Source organism: Eleginops maclovinus, chromosome 13 (assembly GCF_036324505.1).
Source record: "Eleginops maclovinus isolate JMC-PN-2008 ecotype Puerto Natales chromosome 13, JC_Emac_rtc_rv5, whole genome shotgun sequence".
NCBI classification, from domain to species: domain Eukaryota; kingdom Metazoa; phylum Chordata; class Actinopteri; order Perciformes; family Eleginopidae; genus Eleginops; species Eleginops maclovinus.
The window spans coordinates 4,632,890-4,655,499 of record NC_086361.1 but is presented as its reverse complement, the minus strand read 5'-3'; the positions used below and the strand labels follow the sequence as shown (position 1 = coordinate 4,655,499).

Below are 22,610 nucleotides of genomic sequence, written 5' to 3'. Positions count from 1 at the left end.
AAAATCAACAAATTTGAGGTACTTGCATTTTCAGCTGGCCAACTTCATGCTTCTACTCGCCTCAACTTTGAATACGTATCTTTGGTTTTGCGCCACCTCATTTTTCGAAGTAAAATTTTACATACAAAATATTTGGTAAACTTGTAAAAAAATAAATAACTCAATGCGTGTACCATTTAAATGAAGCTGTGTTGACTTGGATGTCAGTTCACCTTAACACTGATTATTCCATCTTATTTAAATATTTTACTTAAAAAGAAAGAAAAATATATACATTTTTGATGTACAATTTTGTACCACTGCATACATTACTCACTAATCATTTGCATATAAAGTTGTGAAAATTAGCTCCATTTAAACTTAATACTTTATGTACAACCACTCAAATAATATACAAAATACACAACATCTTTCAAAGCGCCAATCTGCACAAATGCTCCTAACTTGAAGTACATCTGATAATGCTTTTATTTTGAAGACCTGAAACATTTTTCAATACAGGGTCTTTACTATAAATAGTGTAAGCGGTTTTATTTGCTACTTTCACTAAGTATTTTTTATTGGAGCAAAAGTAAATGCACATCAGTACTATCCATTTCTCAGGGAAGGTTGTGGTATTTTCGGTATTTCGCTGTTTAATTATGTCTAACTTGACCATTCTGTTGCTGCCTCCTCCTCCACCTCCGAGGGAAATCCGTCAGGAAATACCAAGTGTATAAAACAACGTCACTTCCGGGAAACTTTTGTTCGTCTTTTTACGTCATGATCTAAAATAACTGCGTGTATTTGTTGTTGTATCCTGTCCTATCGATACATGTTATATAAGATGTATCTTATCTATTTCAAATTATGAAATTATTAGTAAATAGTTCAGTGAAAGCCTACTGATAATTATTCTGAACATACACACTCCATACTGTAGATGTCTCCAGAATACATACACATTTACTTTTTACAACAGCTCCATAGAAGCACCATAGAAGAAAATAACCAGGAAGTGATAGTGATAAAGAATTAGCACAGTTGTCCTGGGAGAAGTTGATGGAGCTGCCAGCAACAAAAGGGTATGATTAACATTCTTATACAACCCCTAAACGTAGAATTTTCTTGGCGGTGCAGCAACAATATGTTTTCCTCTTTTTCAAACTAAAACTAAACTCCCAGCAGATATGAGTCAATTTTGGATGTTGCTCTTGTGTTGGAGTAGAATTGAGAAGGTGATCAGCTGCTTCAGGAAGAGGCCAGATGCTGTGGCCAGGCTCATCTGTTTCCCCTGGGCAGGTGGAGGCTCCATTCACTATGCACGCTGGGGAAACGTCCTCAACTGCTCCGTAGAAGGTACCATGCTGCTGCACTTTGCACTGCTTATCTCTACTTTTAACACTGTATCCCTATCAATCAGATGCTTGTTGATGTTGCTAGTGTAGTCTTTAATCTACACTAAAATATAATTGGTTTAAAAAAATAGGGAATGAAAAAAGAAGGAAAGTTGAACAAGGATATCCTTGTACTGTGATATTTCTCTTTTTCTATATACTGTATGTATATCTTATAATTTTTTTAACCTAAGGAAATAAATTGAGGCAGAGCTATTTTTAAAGATGTCTTTGTACATACGATAAATAAAGACACAGCTACAATGAAAAAGCAATATAAGAAGAACACATGGATATATTTGTAATCCAAAAGAAATAGAAAAATTATATGCAATGAAAGTTATCAGAAGGTTCAGCAATAAAGCAATGCAATTGTCTCAGCAGTATTAATGAGACCAACTAAAAGTGTTTTTGATATGTGTATGAAGTATATGGAGCACAGTAACAAAAAGTTAATATTCCTTAATTTTGGCACAAGATGAAATGTTTCAACATGTTTTTTATCAACTTCAGTGTTGGCTGTCAGACTTCCAGGCCGAGAGAGCCGATCCAAAGAGCCGTTCCATCAGAGCATGCAGCAAGTTGTGGACGAGGTCATTGCTGCGCTGTTACCGCTGCTGAAAGAGAAGCCGTTCGCTCTGTTTGGACACAGGCATGTCAGCAATACAGGCTTTATAAGTTACATCACATCTTATTTTCTCTTAACATTTGCACATCTGTTTTTAGTTTCGGTGCCTACACCAGTTTTGCTGTGGCAGATGCTTTGAAGAGAGTGCATAACCTGGAACCTACGCACATCTTCCTGTCTGGTGCCTCTGCACCTTATGTGAGTTATTACATTTAAATGTATTAAACCCGGCTTGTCCACTTAGTATCACTCACTTTGATTGTATAAGGACGCAAAACTTCAGACTTTTTAAACACCATGAAGTTATTGATGGCAGGTGAAAATGACCAACATAACCTGTTAAATGAAAAGTAAACTTACAAGATTTTACGAAAGGAAGGTTTTTACCTGATTAAGCTCTACGTCCTGAACCACCTACTTTTATATAAGCTTTCAGAATATTATCTATTGTATATACTGTGTATAAATATGTATATTAGAAGGTACGGGTTTGGTGTTGCTGATGAACCATTAATGTGGTCTCTTTAAGTCGGAGATGCGTATCAAAGCCCCAAAAAGAAGCGACCTATCAGATGAGGATTTCCTGCAGTGGATGATTTCGATTGGAGGAACTCCTCCCGAGCTGCTGGCCAACCCGGAGGTTCTGAAACTCTTCCTCCCTGCGCTGAAGGCTGACCTGCACGTTGTGGAGAACTACAGGTGGGTGACATCTTTATTATTAATCTGTATTTAACCATTCATTTTAAGACATTATAGGTAAAGTACTTTTTTTAATGCTCTGAACAATTCTAAAAATGTTGGGTTGAGAGTTGTTTTCAGTCTAGTATAGTCTCATTTGCCTAATTAAACATAACTTTCTGATATTTTAAATAACCAAGGGGAGTAGTATCAAACAAGAGCAGTTTCATAGTTAGATATATTAGTTAAACACATAGAACACAAGTTTTTGCACTTTGAGACAGAAATCTCCACTTTATAGCACTTGCATACATTAAACTTTCCAGTTTTATTACTATACTATCTATATTCTGTAGTTTTTACAGAGGGTTTCTGCATTTATAGTTCATAAACTGATTTATATAACATGTTATTTCTAAAAGCCTAGGTTATCTTTTATGGCTGTAGACAATATTTTCTGTACTGTAAAAACATTTAAATCTTATATATTACAACAAAGAATTTGGCTTCATCCAATATTACTGTTTTGAAATTGTTTGCAGATTAGAATAAAGTTAATAATATAATGCCAGATCCAAACCTTACATTTTAGAAACAGGTTATGCTAAAAAAAATGCTCTTACTGGAAGTTATCAATTTGGGAGGTTTCATGGAGATGTAAGAAATACTTTTCATTATTCAGATCCAGATGCAGAATGAATGTTTGTAGTGAGTGTTCTTGCTATTTTTCCTGCAGGTGCAACAAGCCAGAACATCCATTCCTCTCCAGCCCGCTCACCTGTTTTGATGGAAAGTGCGACATTCCTCATGACTTACAAGGTCAGTCCTCTCACGTCCTGCAGATACGCTTTATCACACACTCACTATACCCATAGACCTTATAAATAAACCTACTGTACCATATTATATAAAGGGAGCCAGTACATTTCTGGATGCTCAGGGTCAGAAGAAATGGAACATTTGGTTTCAGCATTCTAGCTATACAATGTAGCAGCTTCTTTAGGTTTTCTGCATAGGAATATTGAAATATTACTGATTAATTGTCACATGTACAGAACAAGAGCCTTAAAAAACACACATCAACTTATTTGATGGTCTACATGACGAGCTTCTGTTTGACGAGCATACATTTTGGATGTGATATTTTGTGTATCTTTGTATTTCATGTTCTTTGTTATTTACATTACATTACATGTCACTTGTTAGACGCTTATATCCAAAGCGACTTACATACTCAATACTGTGGAAAATCCACACAGGAGCGATTTTGGGTGAAGTGAACGACATGCTGACTACAGTGGGGATGGAACAAGTATACCCCTGATCTGAAAACCAGTGCCACAGCCCCCACCTTTAGCTTTTATTATGCTAACTCTGTATTGTTTTGTTATTGTGCTTTTGAATGAAAAGTTATTGTAGATCCAAATGAAAGCTAGAATCTGATATGGTCCCTTTTATTTTTTATAACTGCACACTATCCCATTTGAATAGAATAAATGAACTCAATCTTCATTAGCAACAGCCTGCTTTGACGCTAAAGCTAATATTGTTTGCATGCATATTAGAAAATAAGCAAACAGATTTTCATAATAGACATTCTGTTAGTGCAGTGCTGTATGTGCTGAATGAGTGTAAATGTACTCGTTTGCGGGTTCATTATGTCGTTAATCATATTTATTATTTTATCTACAGCTTGGAAAAGCATCACTTCAGGAGATTTCACCATCAGGATGCTGGATGGAGCCCATTTTTACCTGAAAGATTCTGGGAATGAAAAGATCCTTTTAGATTACATCACAAAGCAGGTGGAAACATCAGAAATGGACTATTTATAATAATCTGTAAAATGTAATGTGTTTTTATATAAAATAATTGTTTACAAAAATAATTCTTGATACATACTGGAAGTGTAATATTGTGTGGGAAATTAATTGTTTTATTTTTTTCTTAAATTAAAAGAGTGTTTGGAGGATATTAAAAAGTGATTAATTAAAACCTGATTGTTGATCTATAAATGTTATACTAGAATATTGTTAATGTATGGAAAGAGTCTTTGGAAATAAACGTACGTTTACGCACTAGGCTATTCTGTTATCTGTTAATTATAATTGGATTTATTTTAAACATGCCAGGTTTAGCTGAAAAAGCATTTATTTATCAGCACTTATAATACAGATAATATAAACAAGAGAAAAGTAGCCCATGTTTTGCTTTTTTATTGATAAATGAATTAATCAATGATCATTGATTTATCAAATTAGCTGTGGATACATTTTTTGACAAATGATTTCACATATACACAATGTTATTGGCTATACAAATGTTTTACTTTTATTTCTCAATCTATATTAAATATACATACAATTCAAAGTAGTTAGTAAAAAGTGTTTTGTGCTGGAGGAATATATAATATACAGTATTTGTCTGTTTGCTCAGGCACAGATTTGATATTGAAAACAATAACACACCTTATTTGTGAATAAATATAAGTCTTTATCATACATGTGACATTTTTACAGTGATCTTATTCAAGTTTAATATTCAACCTGAAGCACTGTTCCGTATGGAAGCCCTAAACGGCCCTCTTTCAAACATTTTCTAAACCATGTTTTCCTATGATAACAAATTCAATCAATTTTATTCCCAAAATTGCGAATTTGTTATGTTAATGTCTAGAGAAAGTTATTCTCGAGAAAGTTACTGGTATCTCTACATCTGTAGTAAATTATCCTTATTATTTTGGTAAAACAACTTTTGTTTATTTCCAAATAATCACATAAATAACTTGTGATGTTGAGAGAACAATTAAATTAACTCCCGATTAAATAAAAATCAAAGGAAATCAAATGTTTGAACCTCGGCCGTTCAGGACTTCCGTAGGTCTGAGACAAATAGGAAAACACACAAACGTTCAATTTAAATTATAGAGCTGGAATTTCTTTCATTTCACTCTAATTAAATGATCACTTTCTAAACACACAATTATAAATATCTCTACTCTTAAAAAAAGGTTTTTACAACACATTCAGGGAGAAGATATTCCATAGGGACTGATTTACATGTGCTGGTAGATAACCACGGTGCATACAGGGTCTGTGCTTTACGTGCAGCTTCCCTCTGCACGGTGAACGGTGAAGTTAGAGCGACAAGAGGAGCTGAAGAGGGGGGTCCAAAGGTTGTGTGACTGTGAATGTTTCGTCTGCACCCTCAGGAGTGAGATTAAGCAACTTCCCGGAAAAGAAAACATTCCCTGTTCAATATTTTGAGAGTAGACGGTGTAAAGTCTGAGGTCAGGTTCTGAATCTCTCGCAGCCAGGGGGGGAGGAGGCGGCTATATGGAGCCATCAAAATAGTTTGGTGGTGGGGTGGGCGTGGGTGGGGGTGGAGGCGTAAGAGGAACGTCTGCCTCCAGGAAGGAGTTGTCGGAGCGGGTGTTGATGCTTAGAGGGGCCAGACGGCACAGGTCACTGGGTCTCCGCGGCAGCCTGACCTGGGCCCGTTGCGAGGGGGCCACCATGCTGCTGTCCCGCTCCGCCTCCGCACGCCACGGCGGGATCTGCACCGGGGCCATGGGGTCCAGGTCCGGCATGAAGGCAGGGTTCTCTATTCCAGCTGCACCAGAGGAAGAGACTTAATCAGTGCTGGTTTGGGGTTTATATACACTGGTGGAAATAACATTTGCTCAACTACTGTACTTTACTTGAGTATTTCATCTTTTTTTTTAATGCCTCTTGATACCTTGTACTATTCAGATTAAAAACTGCTTTACAACCTTTTTGGTTTGTGTGCCACAGTCGAGCATGGCCCCTTATCCTATTTGAATTTTTTTTCAACTAATAGTACTTTTCCAAAGAGTGATTTCCCTCTAAATGAAAATACCAGTTTTTAAATAAAAGTTTGAAGCCAAGAAGAGGTACAATTCTCCAATATTTTACAAAATTGCAAGCTTAGAGATAAAAAAAAAACCAACATATTCATGAAGTATAACATTATTAATTCCTTGTAATCTGACTATTTACACCTGTAAAATACCTAACTGTACATAAAAGTATTTTAAACTAACACCAACTTAGGCAGCTACAACAGCACAATTCTTTCCAGACATGGGGAAGCATTAAAATTATATTATTGTCGTATATATTTGTTGTCAAATGGGGTATTTCACTTGAAAAACAAGTACTTTAAGTATTTAGTTTTTGCTCATAATACTTAAATACATATATATATAATATATACTGTATATAAACGCATATATAGTATGACTTTACCTGAATTACTTGGACATGGAATAGCTCATTTATTTATTTTTCCATCACAAGTTAAAGATAAGTGGAATAGATGGTGGGTTTACCTCCTGCTCTGTAGGTCAGCCTCATTGGGAATGAATGGCCTGAAGCTTCGTAGCCAGAGGCGTTGTCTCCCTCCGAGAACTCAAAATCTGGAAATAAATAAGGAATAGTTTTCCAAAAGGAAGGCTTCCATTAAACTTTTGGGCTTTGGCTTCAGGGCTTAGGTTCCTTCAAAATGAAAACAGAAACAAACCTTCATCGCCAGAATAGTTGGTTTTACTTTTGTCCATCGATTTTCCATTTGGCATCTGCAGGAGGTAGAATAATCAGTTTATCTTTAAATAATGTCTTAAAAATAAAATGTCAAACGTACATCAATAATACGCATATTTTTACTGTTAGTGCTGGGTATTTTTGCATTTAGTGTACATTTTTGGAATTATACCAAAATTATACTTTTCCAATATCTTACTTTAATAAATATAATCATGCTTTCGTGTGAAATTGCCATTAATCATTTTATTAATAACAAAAACAATAGCAAGCCCTTTTGGCAATTGCCTAAAACCCCATGTACAGTATGTAGTGCAATGACCTTCTGCTGATGGTCTTTCTTTGGGTGCTTGGTTATTGCCTTTGGTGGAGCGACGCCCATCTTTGTAGACTTAAAGGACTCCAAACGGCTCCTCATGGTCCTCTGGAAGATTTCCTGCACCTCATTCTCATCTTTGTTGGTGTCAAAGTGACTCCGGCTGTATCTGTGGCGGTGCTGCTCGACAGAAAACAAGAGGAAGAAATTGAGGGTAAATATGTGAATTTGAGATCAGATTTTTGATAAGAAATAGGATAAGAAGACAGTCTGTAACTCGTCACTAATCCAGAAAGTTGATCATAAGTTTCAGACATTATTTAAAGGGATTTTACACAAATTCAAAAAATAAGTTCAGTTACCTGACAATGGTTGTATCATTCTAACTTTAAAAAATAACCGTGATTATGACAAACTCAGGCAGGGTTTGAAGGAAAGTGTGATATTATGTGGCAAGTGGCATGAAGCCATTGTGTTGCATTATGGGAAATGAAGGCTACCCCATTTCTGGTGCTAGTAGTGACTTGAATTCTGGATATCCTGGCCCCTGAAGCATCAATTTTGACCAATCCTTCTTCCAAAAATCCAAAAGCATACATCAATATGGAAATGCAATACTTAATTGCTGTAGTACCCCTTTATTGTTGTGAATGCAGTGTATAGTGATGAGACTGAGTATTGTTACCTGTTTCCTGCCCTTGTACAGATGCTGCTGGAGCAGGTGGTGTGTGTTAATGTCCTCTGACTCCCTCATACCGTTCATGGTCTGCTCGTGCATTTCCAGGCTTATTGATGGCACAGGGTCTCCTCTACAACAGGAATAAAAACATGTCAGTTACTTTATCACAATCTAGTGCAGCACACATTCATTGTTCTCATACAATCTGGTGGAGATTTGGATCTGTATGTTTTGTGCAAGGTCATTTTTACATTTATGGTTTGTTTCCAAGGGTGAGAGTGAAGGGTAATGTGACTACTTTCAGTCACCAGGGAGCAGTGTCTTAGCAGATTTGTGTAAGGAGACACTCAATCAAAAATATTTAAATCCTAGTTTTCAACTTCTAAATAATCTAGAGCTCTTAAAACTGAAATAAAACTAGTGAAGGGAACTTAAGAGTTTTGAAATTAAGTTATTGCTGGTAGAATGTTTTGCCTTTTATGCCTTCTCATGTGGTTGATGTGTGACTAAGGGAAAACGTGTGCTCACCTCATAGAGGACATTCCACCCTGATCGTCTGATGTGTCCGCCATGATGTCAGGCATGACATCTGAGCAGTCATCACCAAACTTCTTGTTGAAGTTGATGATCGCAGTTTCATTGCGGATAAACTCCAGAGAGCCTCGACGTTCACCCTGCAACATCGAAAGGAGAGATCAGCACTAGAGCTGAAGTCTGTTTCCTTTGACCCTTGTGCCTCACTAGGGACATTTCTGGCTTTTTAATTTGACATTTTCCAATCACTACGGCATGTGTTAATGCATACGGCATACATTCTGGCAATGTTGTACGTTCTCTTTTCCCAAATCCTGGGAAGTTTAACCTCAGCTCCTATTAAAAGTCTGTCAATGATGAACTGAAGACAAATACACACTCAGAACTTCAAAGACAAAAAATGTCTTCATTGAAATATATTACAGCATACTATCATGCATACTAATATTAGCTTGTTCCTGGTTTCAAGCAGAAAATCAAAATCAATGTTGTAGTTAATCTTTGACACACAGTTTGTACCAAATAGTGAAAACATTTGGAATATAAAAATAATTACATTGTTGTATAAAGAACAACAGTGGCATTTTGAAAACAGACTCTCATTTAAACCGTCAACATTATGAAAATGAATAACTATTTGGATTGATTGGTTGAAAGATTTAACATATTAAGTGAAAATATTTTAATCTACAGTATAATGGTTTGGCTGCTGTTTGACATTTTGTCCTCTTAAGACACCAGAGCAATGGTTTAATGTACACCTGAACAAATAACACTTGGCTTGAGACTGAATTCGACCCTCACCTCAGCCACGTAGCTCATAGCGTCCTTGAGGTTCAGCTTATGGAAGACGTTGAAGACATAGTCACGGCTCTTCCTCGCCGACGGCTTCATCAAAATCCGCGACATCCACTTTTCCTCAAAGTGATTCCACCTTCATAGAGAAAGAGGAGATGATTAAAGCTTCATGTGAACAGTTTATTTATTGAATCGTTAAGGTGTGTTTACATACTTGTCCCTCATGTAGTTATGTCCTATTTGTCCAGAGACATCTTCTATTGCTACAAGCATGTGATCGAACACCTGCACGACAAGAGAAGAGATTATTTAACTGCAGTCAGGTAACTTATTATTCTCGTTGTAGTTTAACTCTGAGCTCTACCTTGTTTTGGAGTTTTTCTATGAGTGTGATGTCCGTCACTGCAGCTCTCTTTACTTTAAGCCAGTTGACCAGAGGCTTCATTGTTATTCCCTGCAACAGAAAGAGATTCAAGTGGAATAATTGTCAAATTAAAGAGGCCCTATTATGCTTTTTGGGGTTTTCCCTTTCCTGCAGTGTGTTATAGGTTGTTGTGCATGTAAATGGTCTGCAAAGCCTAAAATCCCTGTGTGTTCCCTCCAGAGGGAGTTTGTGTCCCACACATTTTAAACATTAAAGCATGGAAACATGCCCCAGTAGAGGCACAAAATACAAATATGAACCTGAAAATGAGCACCTTAGGCCCCCTTGAAAAGAAAGACTAGGCAAAGGAGATTAACACTATAGAGTTTTTACAATTTACACAAAAACACATAGATTTAAATAATTTTAATAATGATCAAATAATACATTTTCACACAGACATTCTCAACATAAACTCAAAAGCTTTTACTATAGCTTTAAACTTTGGCTTAATATTTTCTAAAGTTTAAAATCATGATTAACATTTGAACATGTAAAATATATCTGTCTCAACTTAGTTCTGACACCGGAAAGACCTCAACATAAGAAATATTGCAAATGGATATTCAGTTTTAAGAAAGAAGATGAGTAGATACTTATTACCTATTTAAACTTGGTGAGAAGACAGAGACGTGGTTACCTACCTGAAGAATGACAGTGAAGTACACTACGATGAGAGAAGTGCAGACCATCAGATTCTTCTCTTTTATCTTGTTCTCATCCAGCATCGTAGCCAGGCCGTATGCGACAGCACCTCGCAGGCCACCATAGCTCATAATCAGCTGATCTATGAACTCCACTCGGACCAGCCTGTACTTGTTCAGTATCCAGGTGAGGAAAAAGACACCTGCAGGACACATGCACACAAATACAGACTTATTGTGACCTCTGATATAAGATAGCTTACTGTTTGCTGACAGCAAAAGATACAAATCTCACCGATGAATCTGTATATGAAGATGAAGAGGAGCGTGAGCAGGATGAAGCCTGTGTTCCACACCCAGATTGTCTTATCAATGGCCGAGATGCCGAGGAACACAAAGATGATGGTTTCTGATCCGTTGGCTAACACCTTCATCACATATCTGACTGTGGTCACGGAGCGCTCGTCCATGTTCGAATTGATGTACTTCTGGCAGCACATGCCACAGAAGACGATCCTACAGAATAAAACCACAGGAATACATTTATTATCATTTGTTATGGTTTTAATGTCTCAGGGTTCAAGGGCCAATCTCCTCATATTCAAGAATCTAGCATAGTTTAGTTTGAAACACAGATCAAGGTCATTTAGTTAAAACACTGAATATTTTGTATAATATTCAGTCTTTTAACTAAATATATTTTATATTATACAATAATTACACATAAATAAAAATAGCAAAAACATTTCTATAATTTATTTTTATATAAAGTCCCATGTTTATTTTCAAAAACGTTCAAGGCTTGGTTTTTCCCTTTTTATTCACACATGTAAGGGCTTAGAGGACCTGTGGGAACCATGATTCATTCGTCTATAAGTGTAACAACATGGACATGAAAGTAATAAAACTATTAAGATGTTTTTCATGAAATACTGACGAAAGGATGGCCGAAAGGGACAGCATCTCCGCGGTCAAGTAGGAGAGGTATCCCAACACGAAGACAAAGCCTGGCTCGATGATCTGGATGTTTTTGGTGCCTCTGGTCAGGAAAGAGATCAGCAGGCCAAACACAAAGCCAACCAGGGAACCTCCAAACGCCACCACGAAGAAGGAAACTGAGAGAGAGAGGCATAAAAGGTTCTGTTCATGTTGCTCAGCAAATGTGTCTGCATGCAAGGGTTCCAAGGAAGGAAAGTTAGATTATTTAGGACTTATTAAATGCCACTAAATTTAAGACAAACTTTACAATAACCAATATTGAAAGAAACAACATCAATAGGGTGAGGGAAACTTTTGTCCAAATGTTTACTGTAACATAAATCACAACTTTGTTGGTCCAAAAAAAGGCGTGGCGAGCTACTTCAAATGGTAAAAAGAATTAGACAGAGTGGAAAATCCTTTAGCTAAACTGATCTGACATAAATGTGAGAGGCATTTGATTAATGAGTAAATGGGGTAAAACTTAGAATTTGAAGATTTTTTAAATATAGATTTAAGACATGTTAATACCAATTAAGGCCAAAGTTTTTGATCAATTCATTAAGTGTCATTTCATTTTTAAGGACCATCTACACAACACACCCACATACATTATTCCACACTAATGGGTAAATAAATGTCACTCCTTACTTATCCCTTTAATGATCTCCACTGCATCAATTTGTGATCCTCCCAGCGACACAAACGCATCAAAGACATTAAAGAGCACCTAGGAGAAGAAGAAGGAAATGAGGAAAATCAATCGAAATAAGATAGAATAATAGATACAATAATTACCGCACTGATTCACGTCTATTCATTTTAAATGCTTATGATTCTTCTTCTCATTTTTATGCAATTTGTTGATAATATTCTGTCTTTGAATTACACATGGTTTCCTTATTTTCTGTGATTTGGGCCTGTAGTTCTTATTGCACTTGTGTGATATTATTAGATGCAGATACATTTACCTGACTATATTTTTTAAACTTAGGAAAATAAAATAGTGTTTTTAAATTTGATATTGTCTCTCGGAATTCACAGATTATGTGTGGCGTATTTTCTTTATATAAAGGTGTGTCTACACTGCTGAGAGAGAATGTCTGTATAATATAACTGAATTTTTCCTCATATTTTGCTGCAGATTATTGACAGCCAGCACCTGCAACATACAGTACGTACTGTGGGTGCAACTTCTGATGATCACCACAATAAAATTCCCTCAAATTAAATCAGCAAAGTTTTGAGACAACAACAGTTCCTTGCTTTTTATCAATAAGCCTCAAAGGAGTCAGAGTCTGTCAATAGAAAGGTGTGTTAAGTTGAAAGAAACACCTTGTTATTCTCTTTCAGTTCTCACTGTAGTTTCAGCAATGAATAGAATGGAACTTAAAGATTTCTAACGCACACAAGCAATATTTCCTACAAGATCAACCTCCTTACAGAGAAGGATTGACAGGTTCAGGTGAGGTGACAGGAGTCCAACAAAAGACTCTTTGAAGTGCACACTGTTTGCATTCTCTACACTTGATGTCTGGGAGGTATACTTTCCAATGATGGATGTCTCAGCAAACTCAAAAACTGTTCTGCTTTACAATAAATAACAATTGTTTAGCATACGAACCACGGTCACGCCGTCGTTGAGCAGCGACTCTCCGAACACCAAGATGAAGAGCACCTCGTTGACGTGGACTTGCTCAAACACTGCGATGACGGCCACAGGGTCCACGGCCGCGATCAGACTGCCGAAGAGCAGGTACTGCAGCAGGCCGATGTCCAGGTCACCTGCAGCACAGCACACAGGACAGGAGAGATAGGACATGCAGCTTTATTTGATATCTGAAGAAATCAGGCTTTTCAAACATAGGCCTACTTTGAGACAATTGGCTCTGGTTCCTACATAGGAGCAAGACACGTACAATTTGTGGAGATGTGCCTATTTTTGGTGTGTCTTTGTAGTTCGTATGCAGCTTTTTGTAGTTTTGTGTGACTTTAATACAATCACTGTACGTTTTCAGCACCAGCATGCATATCCATTGCCCCATGTACAGTATCTTTACCTCTGTGCCCCCCACCCCTCCCAGGTGGAAACCTTGCCTTTTTAGTTTATTTTGTCACTATGTATAACCACTTCCTATCTCACACCCCTCTCAAACTCAGTGTGACTTAAAGCATTTGAGGTCCCTCAATGTTAAAAGCTGGAGTGCCTCTTACCCATGGCTCCTCCCATGTGACACCCCCACAACGACAGCCCCAAGCTGGCAGCGTTCCAACAGGTCCCGATGACGGCGTAGATCAGGATGGCCCCCATGTTGCTGAAGAACAGCTTGTTTGGCATGGAGTAGCCCGCGTCCAGGATGATTTGAGGCAGCAGGTAGAAGAAGAAGACGGTCGGGGTCAGCGTGAAGGTCTGCACCCCGTCTGCACCCCAAATGATCCCCCCCAGGATGAAGCCGAAGCAGATGAGTAGGGCACTCTCTGGGATCACGCTGGTCACATGGTGGTTGGCCTCGATCACTGAGAGAAGAGGAGAAAATGAGATAGAAATTAGGAGATGAAATGAGGAGAACAAAAGATAAAAGAAGGAAGGAGACGATTTCTTATTGCAAAAAGGACTAATATCATTTATATTATCAGTCTCATCCCACAAAAGAACCAACAAAAGGAAATAAGTAAAACAATAAATGGAGTTTTAGAAGCAAGGTTCATTGCATCATAAATACACCATAAATATAAAACTCTTTGTGAGGTTTCAAAATGTGCAAATGATCAACTGTTGCACTCGAGTGAGAAGTTGCTGCTTTTAGTTCTGGGCGTATGATTAACCATCATGGTGGCACGTATGAATGTTTCTTAATCCCTCTGCGTAACTAAAGACAGACTTCTGCTTAAGGTTAACTGAACCTAATGGTCTGTCAAAGTGTCACTATAGCTTATTTAATAATCAAACTAACTGAAGCATAAAAGGAGACCCATTTCAAAACTATTTCTGTTAGCAGTCCACAGGGCTCCAGTTTTGTTGTGCAGATATGTTCCCTTCCGAAGTAGGTAAAGTTAGGGAACATTTGGATGAAGGTCTAACATGATGCAGTGTTTATATTTGTGCTGGAGATTGGAATCTAGAGAAGTGAGATCCGTGTAAACACGATGCAGCTTTTTCACTTCTTTGACCGTGTTTGTGGTGTTCAATAAGAGTAAATATTATACAATGAGGTGGTTATAAAAACTCTTCTTGGCAATCTGTGGCATTTCTATTGCAGTACAAACAGAAGAAACTCTTCTGTTCTCAGGAACAACGTGCTGCTTTGATAACACACACTCATGTTCACTCTGCAGGAAGTGAAACTGTTTGTTACAATTTTGGAGGCATATCATGGTGCAATTACAAGAAATACACTTCCCAACACATTCTCATTGTTAAAGGCCCTGAAAAACTATTTCTCCACAAGATTTTAATTATCAACAACAGCGTCCTATATGAGCATGAAATACAACTAAAGTTAGATGTTTTGGTTTTGTTCTTGCACGAAGGATTTCAAGTAAAATCTGACAGTAATGTATTTTGCTGATGTTGCCACTGTCAAATCTGGTCAAACCACACACACACATTCACATATAGCCCCTATTATGCTAAGTGTTACTATAAATAAAATGATGTTTTTTAAATGTAGCTTCAATTGACACCTATTAAGTAACGAATTTGTCATAAAAAAATACTTAAGTTGAAATATTTTCAAGGCACTTATATTTGGTCCTTATATTATTTTTAAATGTACAAGAAAAATGTTCCAAAATGATATTATACAAATAATTAAAGCGAATGCTAACATGCAGAAGATCAGAAACTCACAGGGTATGTTACAATAGGAACAATGTGGTTATTTGTCATTATGTGGGTTAAAAATAGCTCAACATTATCTTGTTTGAGAGGAATCTGTCGAACTGCAACATTTAAGCCCAGTGGTTAGAGCTGGCGGCCCGTACATTGTCCGCAGAAAAGTACTCGAGCGTCGAACCGGCGGAAAATGTAAGGCACTATATAGGCAGTCTATATAAATTCTCCTCTCTGGCCCCAACAAATATGTTTAAAGAATAAATGAAATACTTTTAATTAAATACAATATTTCAATTCATTATGACATACTTAAGTACTCCACTAAATGTATTTTATAACCTTTTTTAGAGAATCAGATTATTAATACAAAACATTTAAATAAAATAAATAAACTAATAAATTGTGATGTTTTTTGTCGGATTCAATTACTCAGCAGAATAAAAAGCAATTAAAACCAGTTCCACTTTTACCAGGTTAATTAATGCATCACTGATTATGATCCAATATTATTATAAATTATATATTTCTCAAATTTGGCCATTTTGCATAATAAGTCAAGTTTGGTGCTAATACTTTTGTACTTATGTAGTTTTAAATGCAAAACTTGTACTTGTAACAATACTACAATGTAGTATTACTACTTTTACTCAGGTAAAGGAGCAGAATATTTCTTACAAAGCGGTAATCTGTAACTAATGCTCCCTGTTAACCCGCCTACATCATACGTACCCAGTTTTCCCAAACCAGCCACCAATATCCATAACGCAATAAGATAGGGAGTCTCCACATGGTGCCATTTAAAAGTCACAACGGGTATTCCTGTGATGACGCTGGATCCATGGACGTGTTCAGTCTGATTTGATTTTAACTCAGATTGCGGCTTCGGATGGGATTCTTGATGTGCCACATCCCCGTTCACCTTTGTGACCCCTGAGATGAGGAAGATGAGTGACACTAACCCCAGCAGCCAGAGGTGTACATGTCCACAGCGTTGCATTTGACCAACTTAATTAAAAAAAACTAGTGAAAACCAAAAAAAGTCCTTTATCTCAGATGTCAGGGAGGGGAACTGTCTGTACCAAGGCCAGGCCGTAGGGCCGGACAGTGTGTCACACCTCTGATCCCTCCTTTTTTTGTGCTTCCTCTGTCTTACTCACTCTCATTTACTATCAGTTATTATCTTTCACCACTCTAGTGCTCCATCCTTCTATCTCAGCCTATGACTTTGTGTCCTCCCACAGTCTGTGGTCAGGAGTGATGCTGGGAGTTCAGAAGAGTGCAGAACCATGGACTCAGCCTTTTATATGTACAGTATCTCTATGACCAAGGTTGTGTGTGTGTGTGTGTGTGTGTGTGTGTGTGTGTGTGTGTGTGTGTGTGTGTGTGTGTGTGTGTGTGTGTGTGTGTGTGTGTGTGTGTGTGTGTGTGTGTGTGTGTGTGTGTGTGTGTGTGTGTGTGTGTGTGTTTGTTTAGGTTGGAAGATTAAGGGATGAGTAACGGATGTCCAAGAAAGGTTTCTGGTTATTCAGTCATGTTTGGAACATTTAGTCACTACTCTGCTTGGGCTTTCCGGTCTCAGAGCGCATCAACTCAAGTTTGTCATGTGTGGGTCTCACTGGCATTGAGGGAGTTAGTGATGGAGCAGAGGTCATTTGATGTTAAACCAACACCTGTCTGTGTGTGTATTTGTGTTTAGTAACATTTCCATGGGCTTCATCTCAAGTAATGATTGACGCTGACGTTACTCAATCCTGGTTGAAGTCTCCCCGTCCTTGGACATCAGAGTCAAGCAAGCTGTCCTCAGGCAGACCCCAAACCAACTTCAACTATCTGTGATATAGTGGAGCTATAATTAATATATTAAAAAGTATTCATTTGATTTCTCTGAAATGTTTGGAAGAGGAGGTCCAAGTCCAGGAGTTCCACCCTGGTCCAAAAACGTAACAAAAAAACAGTGGGCCATACTTTTGGACAAGCCACACAAGTTTACTTTGACTAAATCATACATATTCCATTGATGTGTTAAATAGTCATGGTAGAAAATGTGTGTAAATGAACGGCTCAAAATACATGTAGGTCCAAAAAACTCCTGCTTGGGTAAAGTTTGATAGAAACTATAGTGCCTAGAACTGAGGAGGATTATTTTTTGGTTGCAACCAGCTGAATTGTTAGGCCAACCGTCAAATTTATGCTTTATATTGGGATCATCTTCATGACTGAGGTCCCATACTGAGTTTGAGTCAGCTCACATGAACCAGTGAGACCCAGGTTGCGGGTTGTCAGTCAACCCACGGATCGTAATTACCCAGCTTTTTGAAGTGGATTCTACTAGGGATAGTAACATCAAATACTTGACCTCATTGATACTCTTTGGTAACTGGGGATAGCCACCAGGGAGTTCTATCAAAAGTGCTATCCTTCCTTACTTTTCTTTGCCGTTCTTTCCTGGTGGCAGAAAGAATTGCAAAGCAAAGCAGTGGTTTGTTTTTTGGGGCCAAACTCGAAATCAAACTTGGGTCTCCGCAGTGTGGAGAAAGCCAGTGTAGATGGGTTCCCAACCCTACTTAACGCTGATGTCAATATTCTAAAGCCATTACATTGTGCCATTGTGCACCACTTCATAATAAAACATTAAAGGAGGAACTCTTGTCTACAATGTAAGTGTAGAAAAGATTAAAGATGTATAACAGAACTCAGTGGGCTTGGTACTGAGAGACACACACACAGTGAAGGAAGTCTTAAAGTACAAAGAGATGAACTGGCACATTGTCTGTCGTGAGATTTGTTGACTCTAAGAAAAATATAAATTACCATCAGCATTTTCCTTTAAGTTTAAATGACCCTCTTGGAAGTCAGGGTATATTAGTTTACTAAAACTACTACACATAAGTACACACTGTACTTATTCCCAGCATTCCCAAGCATTGATTCACTGAACTGGTTGCATTATTACTGGGTGTTTTTTTTAGGCCAGGTGTCCCATCCTGTTTGAGGACAAAGGACAATAGTCTCATTGGTAAGATGGACTGGTTTGATGATTTGATATGTTTAAGCCCTCACACAGAAACAAGTATGAGTTAATCTGAAAATATCTCCAGTTTCACATACACTATGGAAATATATTGTATTATTTGGAAAGTCGGCTTTGTGCTAATCCATTTTCCATCTGAATCAAGAGGCTTTTTAGAGTGTTTATTTAGATTTGAAAAGGAGGATAGTTTTCTCAACACTGAAAGTAACTAAAGCTGTCAGATGAACCTTCAAGAGTAAAAACTACATAAGTATAGGGGAGTGAAATTATAAAATTGCATGAAATGAAAAAAGGTCCAGTAAAAGTGTATAACAGCACTGTACTTTTGTAAATGTGGCTTGTTTAGTTACATCCCACCTCTCACTCATGATGTGCTCTAAATGCTGTAAATCATCCCTGATCCTGAGAACATTTAGCTGCACAGTCGAGCAAGACTGGCCCCATTCAGCTTTATTAACTAATGACCTAATATATCCTGCTGTACAGTGGCTGGCTTTTAGCCTAAAACTTTCAATCATTTGAGTGACCACAGATCAATGCACACTTTTAGCAGGCACAAACAGAGGTCAACTTCACGGTGGAAGAGAGGTCACATAGAGGTTGTGACTGGGAGGTGCAGTGCAGTAGCTACAGTAAAAGATTGTTCTGTTATTGTTTGTTGGGCTGTTATGAAAATGTGTTATTTGTGACAAAGCAAAAACTTAAGTGTAATAGATCTAGATAAAGTCATATTCTACTGTTATACTGTATATTCACCTGATGCTATTCCATTTAATCAATGTCAAATGACTAAAACAATAAGATAAAAAACAACATTAAAATGTGTAACCTGTCAAGAGGGAAAAGGTCAGAGACAGTCAGAGAGAAAATTCTCTTATGTTAATATAAATATTTTTATTTTATGTTAACTTTTTTACTTTAACTTCCTAAGTTCAGAACAATATTTTGATCTCTTTTTTTTATTCCATTTCAAACTAGAATAAGCAAAATCTAATTTATATACATTTCTGAAACGTGTAATTACCCCATTTTTTGTTAAAGCAAATTGCTTTAGAATGAAGATATAATGATGTTGTATAATGAGTCAAATTAGAACAGAGAAGATAGTGAGAGTAAATACGAAACTTCCAGCCTGTAACAGATAAACAAAGCTGCATTTAGTGTCCATTGTTCTTGAATGAGTACAGAGCAATGCGGAGGATGAAAGAAACCCAACGTTGTGAATCTGTAAAGAGGAAATAAGATCTGAGGAAAACTGATTCCATTGTCTGCACTTGTAAAGTCAACATTTATAGTGTGCACATATTGTTTGAGTTTACAGAAGATTACTTTATGAATGTTTTTCAAGTGCCTTTAAAAAAAACTCAAAATAACAACATCAGCTCTGCTTGAAATTCACAGCACTCTTTAAACCAAATGAGAATGTCAAGTTTCTTAACATGATTAAAGTTGAGTTTTAAAATAGCCCTATTATTCCTTTGGGGTTATTTCCTTTCCTGTAGTGTGTAATGTAGGTTTTTGTGCTTGTAAATGGTCTCCAGCACTCCCCACCTGCCTGAATCGCTCTATTGGACTCCTTTGTTTACTTCCCTGACATATTGACATCACTATGCAACACATTGTACGTGATAGGCTAAGAGGTGGGACATCTGTAACAGTTCAGCAATCACAACAGAACTGGCCAGCTAACCAATCAGATCAGACTGGGCTCTGGTTTCAGACAGAGGGTGAAAAGAAGTGCTGCAGCACAGGCAGTATGAGAAAAATAAAGAGCTTTTTGAACATTAAAGCATGGAGACATGTCAAAGGAGAGACAATAAATACTAGAGTACAATCCTATTATTTGTTTGTATAAAAGTTGAATCCCCTTATGAAATAGAAGACCTAGTAGTAACATGTCAGGAATGTCCTTTAATCCCTGTATAAATAGCAGGCTTTGCTCTTGTTATTGTTTTTACTTTAAACAAAAGTGTGTTCTCAAAAACCCAAAACCTGCAACTCCATTTTTAGATTCATACACATTTTTGTTGAGTCAAATTTAAAGTATATTTGAACTTACAAAATGTGGAAGCATTTCAAAGACTCAAAAGTAAACTGTCACTAGCTGCAGAACCATCTGATACCACCCAAGAGAAAATATGTCTTGGTTATCCCTAATCACCTCTTGTGAAAGTAACACGTCCGTAACATTTTCACCCAAATACAGCACAAATGAACACTGAAACTGCCAACACGGACTTAATGACTGTAACTACTTGCTAACAAAAAAAGAAGACAGTGGCAGGTATCATTGTTTGGCTATCAACACCATTCTGTTCCAGCAACTTTTACAGATGACCACAGTCCCATATTTATGTCAGTGGAGGTGTACACAAACACACACACCAACATAAATGCATTTACATTGTCCACACTGCAACAACCCATTTGCCTCTGTTGTGAACACATGAAGTGCTAATGACTGTTCTAAGACACACGAGTACTTTGGCTTCACCTGCTGAGAAGTTTAATAGAGGTCAAGCTTTCTCAGGTACTAATTAATGCCCAATTCATTAATTCAGAAGTGGGTTTCGTCAATGTCTTATCAAAGCGTTTGAATTTGAAACCCAGACAGCTCAGACACATGGAATGTAGCAGTTTCTTTTTACCACATTTAGACACTCAAATAAAGGGGAGGGATGTGATAATATATGCAATAAAATAATGGGGACATTTCTACCAATACAGACTCAGGCATCTACCCCTTAGATATCTCCCAAGATTGTTCTGTTCTTAAATCTGTTCTTAGATCTGTTGTTAAAATCTACTTAAAGTACCAAAAGTAAAAGTAGTCATTGTTTGATTGGTCCATTTCAGATAATATCTCTGATATGTTTTATAATGATTGATGATTAAAGTGTTCTCAAAGCTGGTAAAGGTGCAGCTAGTTTTAATGACTGTGTATACTGCAAGGTGGTTTGCGAGTTTACTCCAGATGGAACTAAAGTTGGATTTAAGTAACTAAAGGTATTAAATAAATACAACAACATTTACCTTTGAATTGTAGTGGAGTAGAAGTACAACATTTACCTTTGAATTGTAGTGGAGTAGAAGTACAAAGTAGCATAAAATGGAACTACTCAAGTAAAGTACATCCACCTCAAAATTGTTCTTAAGTACAGTAGTTGAGTAAATGTACTTAGTTACTTCCGCCCTCTGGTTAGAAGTAAAATAGTTCCTACGTGAAACTGATCGAGGTCAATGATTTATCTTTAGTAACCAGGGCCAATTATTTAATTGGTGCTTTGAACACAACAAGCCAAATCATACATAGTTGTATTATATTTGAAAGAAGGCAGACATTTCAAACACTCAGCAACTCACATGAAACAAGTCAGAAATAGAACTACAGGTAAGAGAATAAATTGATATTTACTTTTGTATTTTTATTTGAAGGGTGAACTGTCCCTTTATTTTAAGGATCTCCTTGAATGAAGTCTTTCTCACACAGCTGCTATCAACCACCTTAACCTTTAAAAGTGACTTATGTATTGTTTAATGAACCTCTTATTAAATTACAAAGTTTATAAGAAATATGCTACAGTTTGTGTTAAAATGAGATTTTAAACCATGGACAACATTTGCTAGGACTCACCGATTTTGCAAAGCCAGCTGACCAGCACCCACAGAGCCACGATGTATGGAATGGAGACATGATGCCACTTCCAGCTCACGATGGGTAGAGTAGTGATGGGCTCTCCTCCGTGTCCACTCTCTCCATGACTACTATTCCCTTCTCCAGTCGCATGACCTGAGTCTGTCTGGTGCCCGGGGCTCAAGGTTGAGGTGTTTCCGGCATTGCCTCCTGTGTCTTCATTGGCCTGGCTTCTGGACACCATCAGCACCATGCAGAGAAGAAACGCAAATAGCCATGTAGTTCCCATGTTTGGGGAAAGTTGCAAAAACCCTCACTGAAAAAGTTATTTAGACTCTAGTCACAGGTGCTCAGGTCAACCTCGGTCTTTCTCTTCTTTGTCTCCGCCTTCCCTCTCTGGTCACTGTTACCTTTGTTCTGTCTTAAATCCACATCTTTCTCTGACCTGAGCATTGTGGCCTCTCTGCTCTCCTCTCTGTTAAGGATACAGTTT

The 22,610-nt window shown here is 37.4% G+C and overlaps 2 protein-coding genes across 3 annotated transcripts; one reads left to right on the top strand and one right to left on the bottom strand.

Moving 5' to 3' along the window:
* The first annotated feature begins 765 nt into the window (after positions 1–765).
* Positions 766–4,763, top strand: olah (oleoyl-ACP hydrolase). The gene is made up of 7 exons (XM_063899114.1): positions 766–1,064; positions 1,208–1,338; positions 1,890–2,028; positions 2,103–2,202; positions 2,534–2,703; positions 3,419–3,501; positions 4,375–4,763. Exons 1-7 carry the CDS (start codon positions 1,042–1,044, stop codon positions 4,515–4,517), a joined length of 789 nt encoding a protein of 262 aa, XP_063755184.1. The 5' UTR covers positions 766–1,041; the 3' UTR covers positions 4,518–4,763.
* A 52-nt stretch (positions 4,764–4,815) lies between these two features.
* LOC134874874 (sodium/hydrogen exchanger 3-like) lies at positions 4,816–22,592 on the bottom strand. 2 transcript variants are annotated; one of them, XM_063899112.1, is made up of 16 exons: positions 22,118–22,592; positions 13,832–14,134; positions 13,242–13,402; positions 12,269–12,347; positions 11,577–11,754; positions 10,935–11,155; positions 10,640–10,842; positions 9,936–10,025; positions 9,786–9,856; positions 9,578–9,707; positions 8,768–8,913; positions 8,246–8,369; positions 7,567–7,740; positions 7,225–7,279; positions 7,034–7,120; positions 4,816–6,294 (listed from the first exon to the last, which is right to left on the bottom strand). In XM_063899112.1, the coding sequence occupies exons 1-16, from the start codon at positions 22,404–22,406 to the stop codon at positions 6,014–6,016; spliced, it is 2,592 nt and encodes an 863-aa protein (XP_063755182.1). In that variant the 5' UTR covers positions 22,407–22,592; the 3' UTR covers positions 4,816–6,013. The 2 variants fall into 2 exon arrangements, with proteins under 2 accessions (XP_063755182.1, XP_063755183.1); XM_063899113.1 differs by lacking the exon at positions 22,118–22,592 and adding an exon at positions 16,182–16,702.
* Between the last annotated feature and the right edge of the window lie 18 nt (positions 22,593–22,610).

Coding starts and splice junctions, on each gene's coding strand:
- olah (XM_063899114.1), top strand. CDS start 1,042: ATGGAGCTGCCAGCAACAAAAGG. Junction 1,065..1,207: donor GAGCTGCCAGCAACAAAAGG/GTATGATTAACA, acceptor GTGTTGGAGTAG/AATTGAGAAGGTGATCAGCT. Junction 2,704..3,418: donor CACGTTGTGGAGAACTACAG/GTGGGTGACATC, acceptor TTTTTCCTGCAG/GTGCAACAAGCCAGAACATC.
- LOC134874874 (XM_063899112.1), bottom strand. CDS start 22,406: ATGGGAACTACATGGCTATTTGCGTTTCTTCTCTGCATGGTGCTGATG. Junction 10,026..10,639: donor ACTTCACTGTCATTCTTCAG/GTAGGTAACCAC, acceptor TTTCTGTTGCAG/GGAATAACAATGAAGCCTCT. Junction 9,708..9,785: donor CATAACTACATGAGGGACAA/GTATGTAAACAC, acceptor TTCTCTATGAAG/GTGGAATCACTTTGAGGAAA.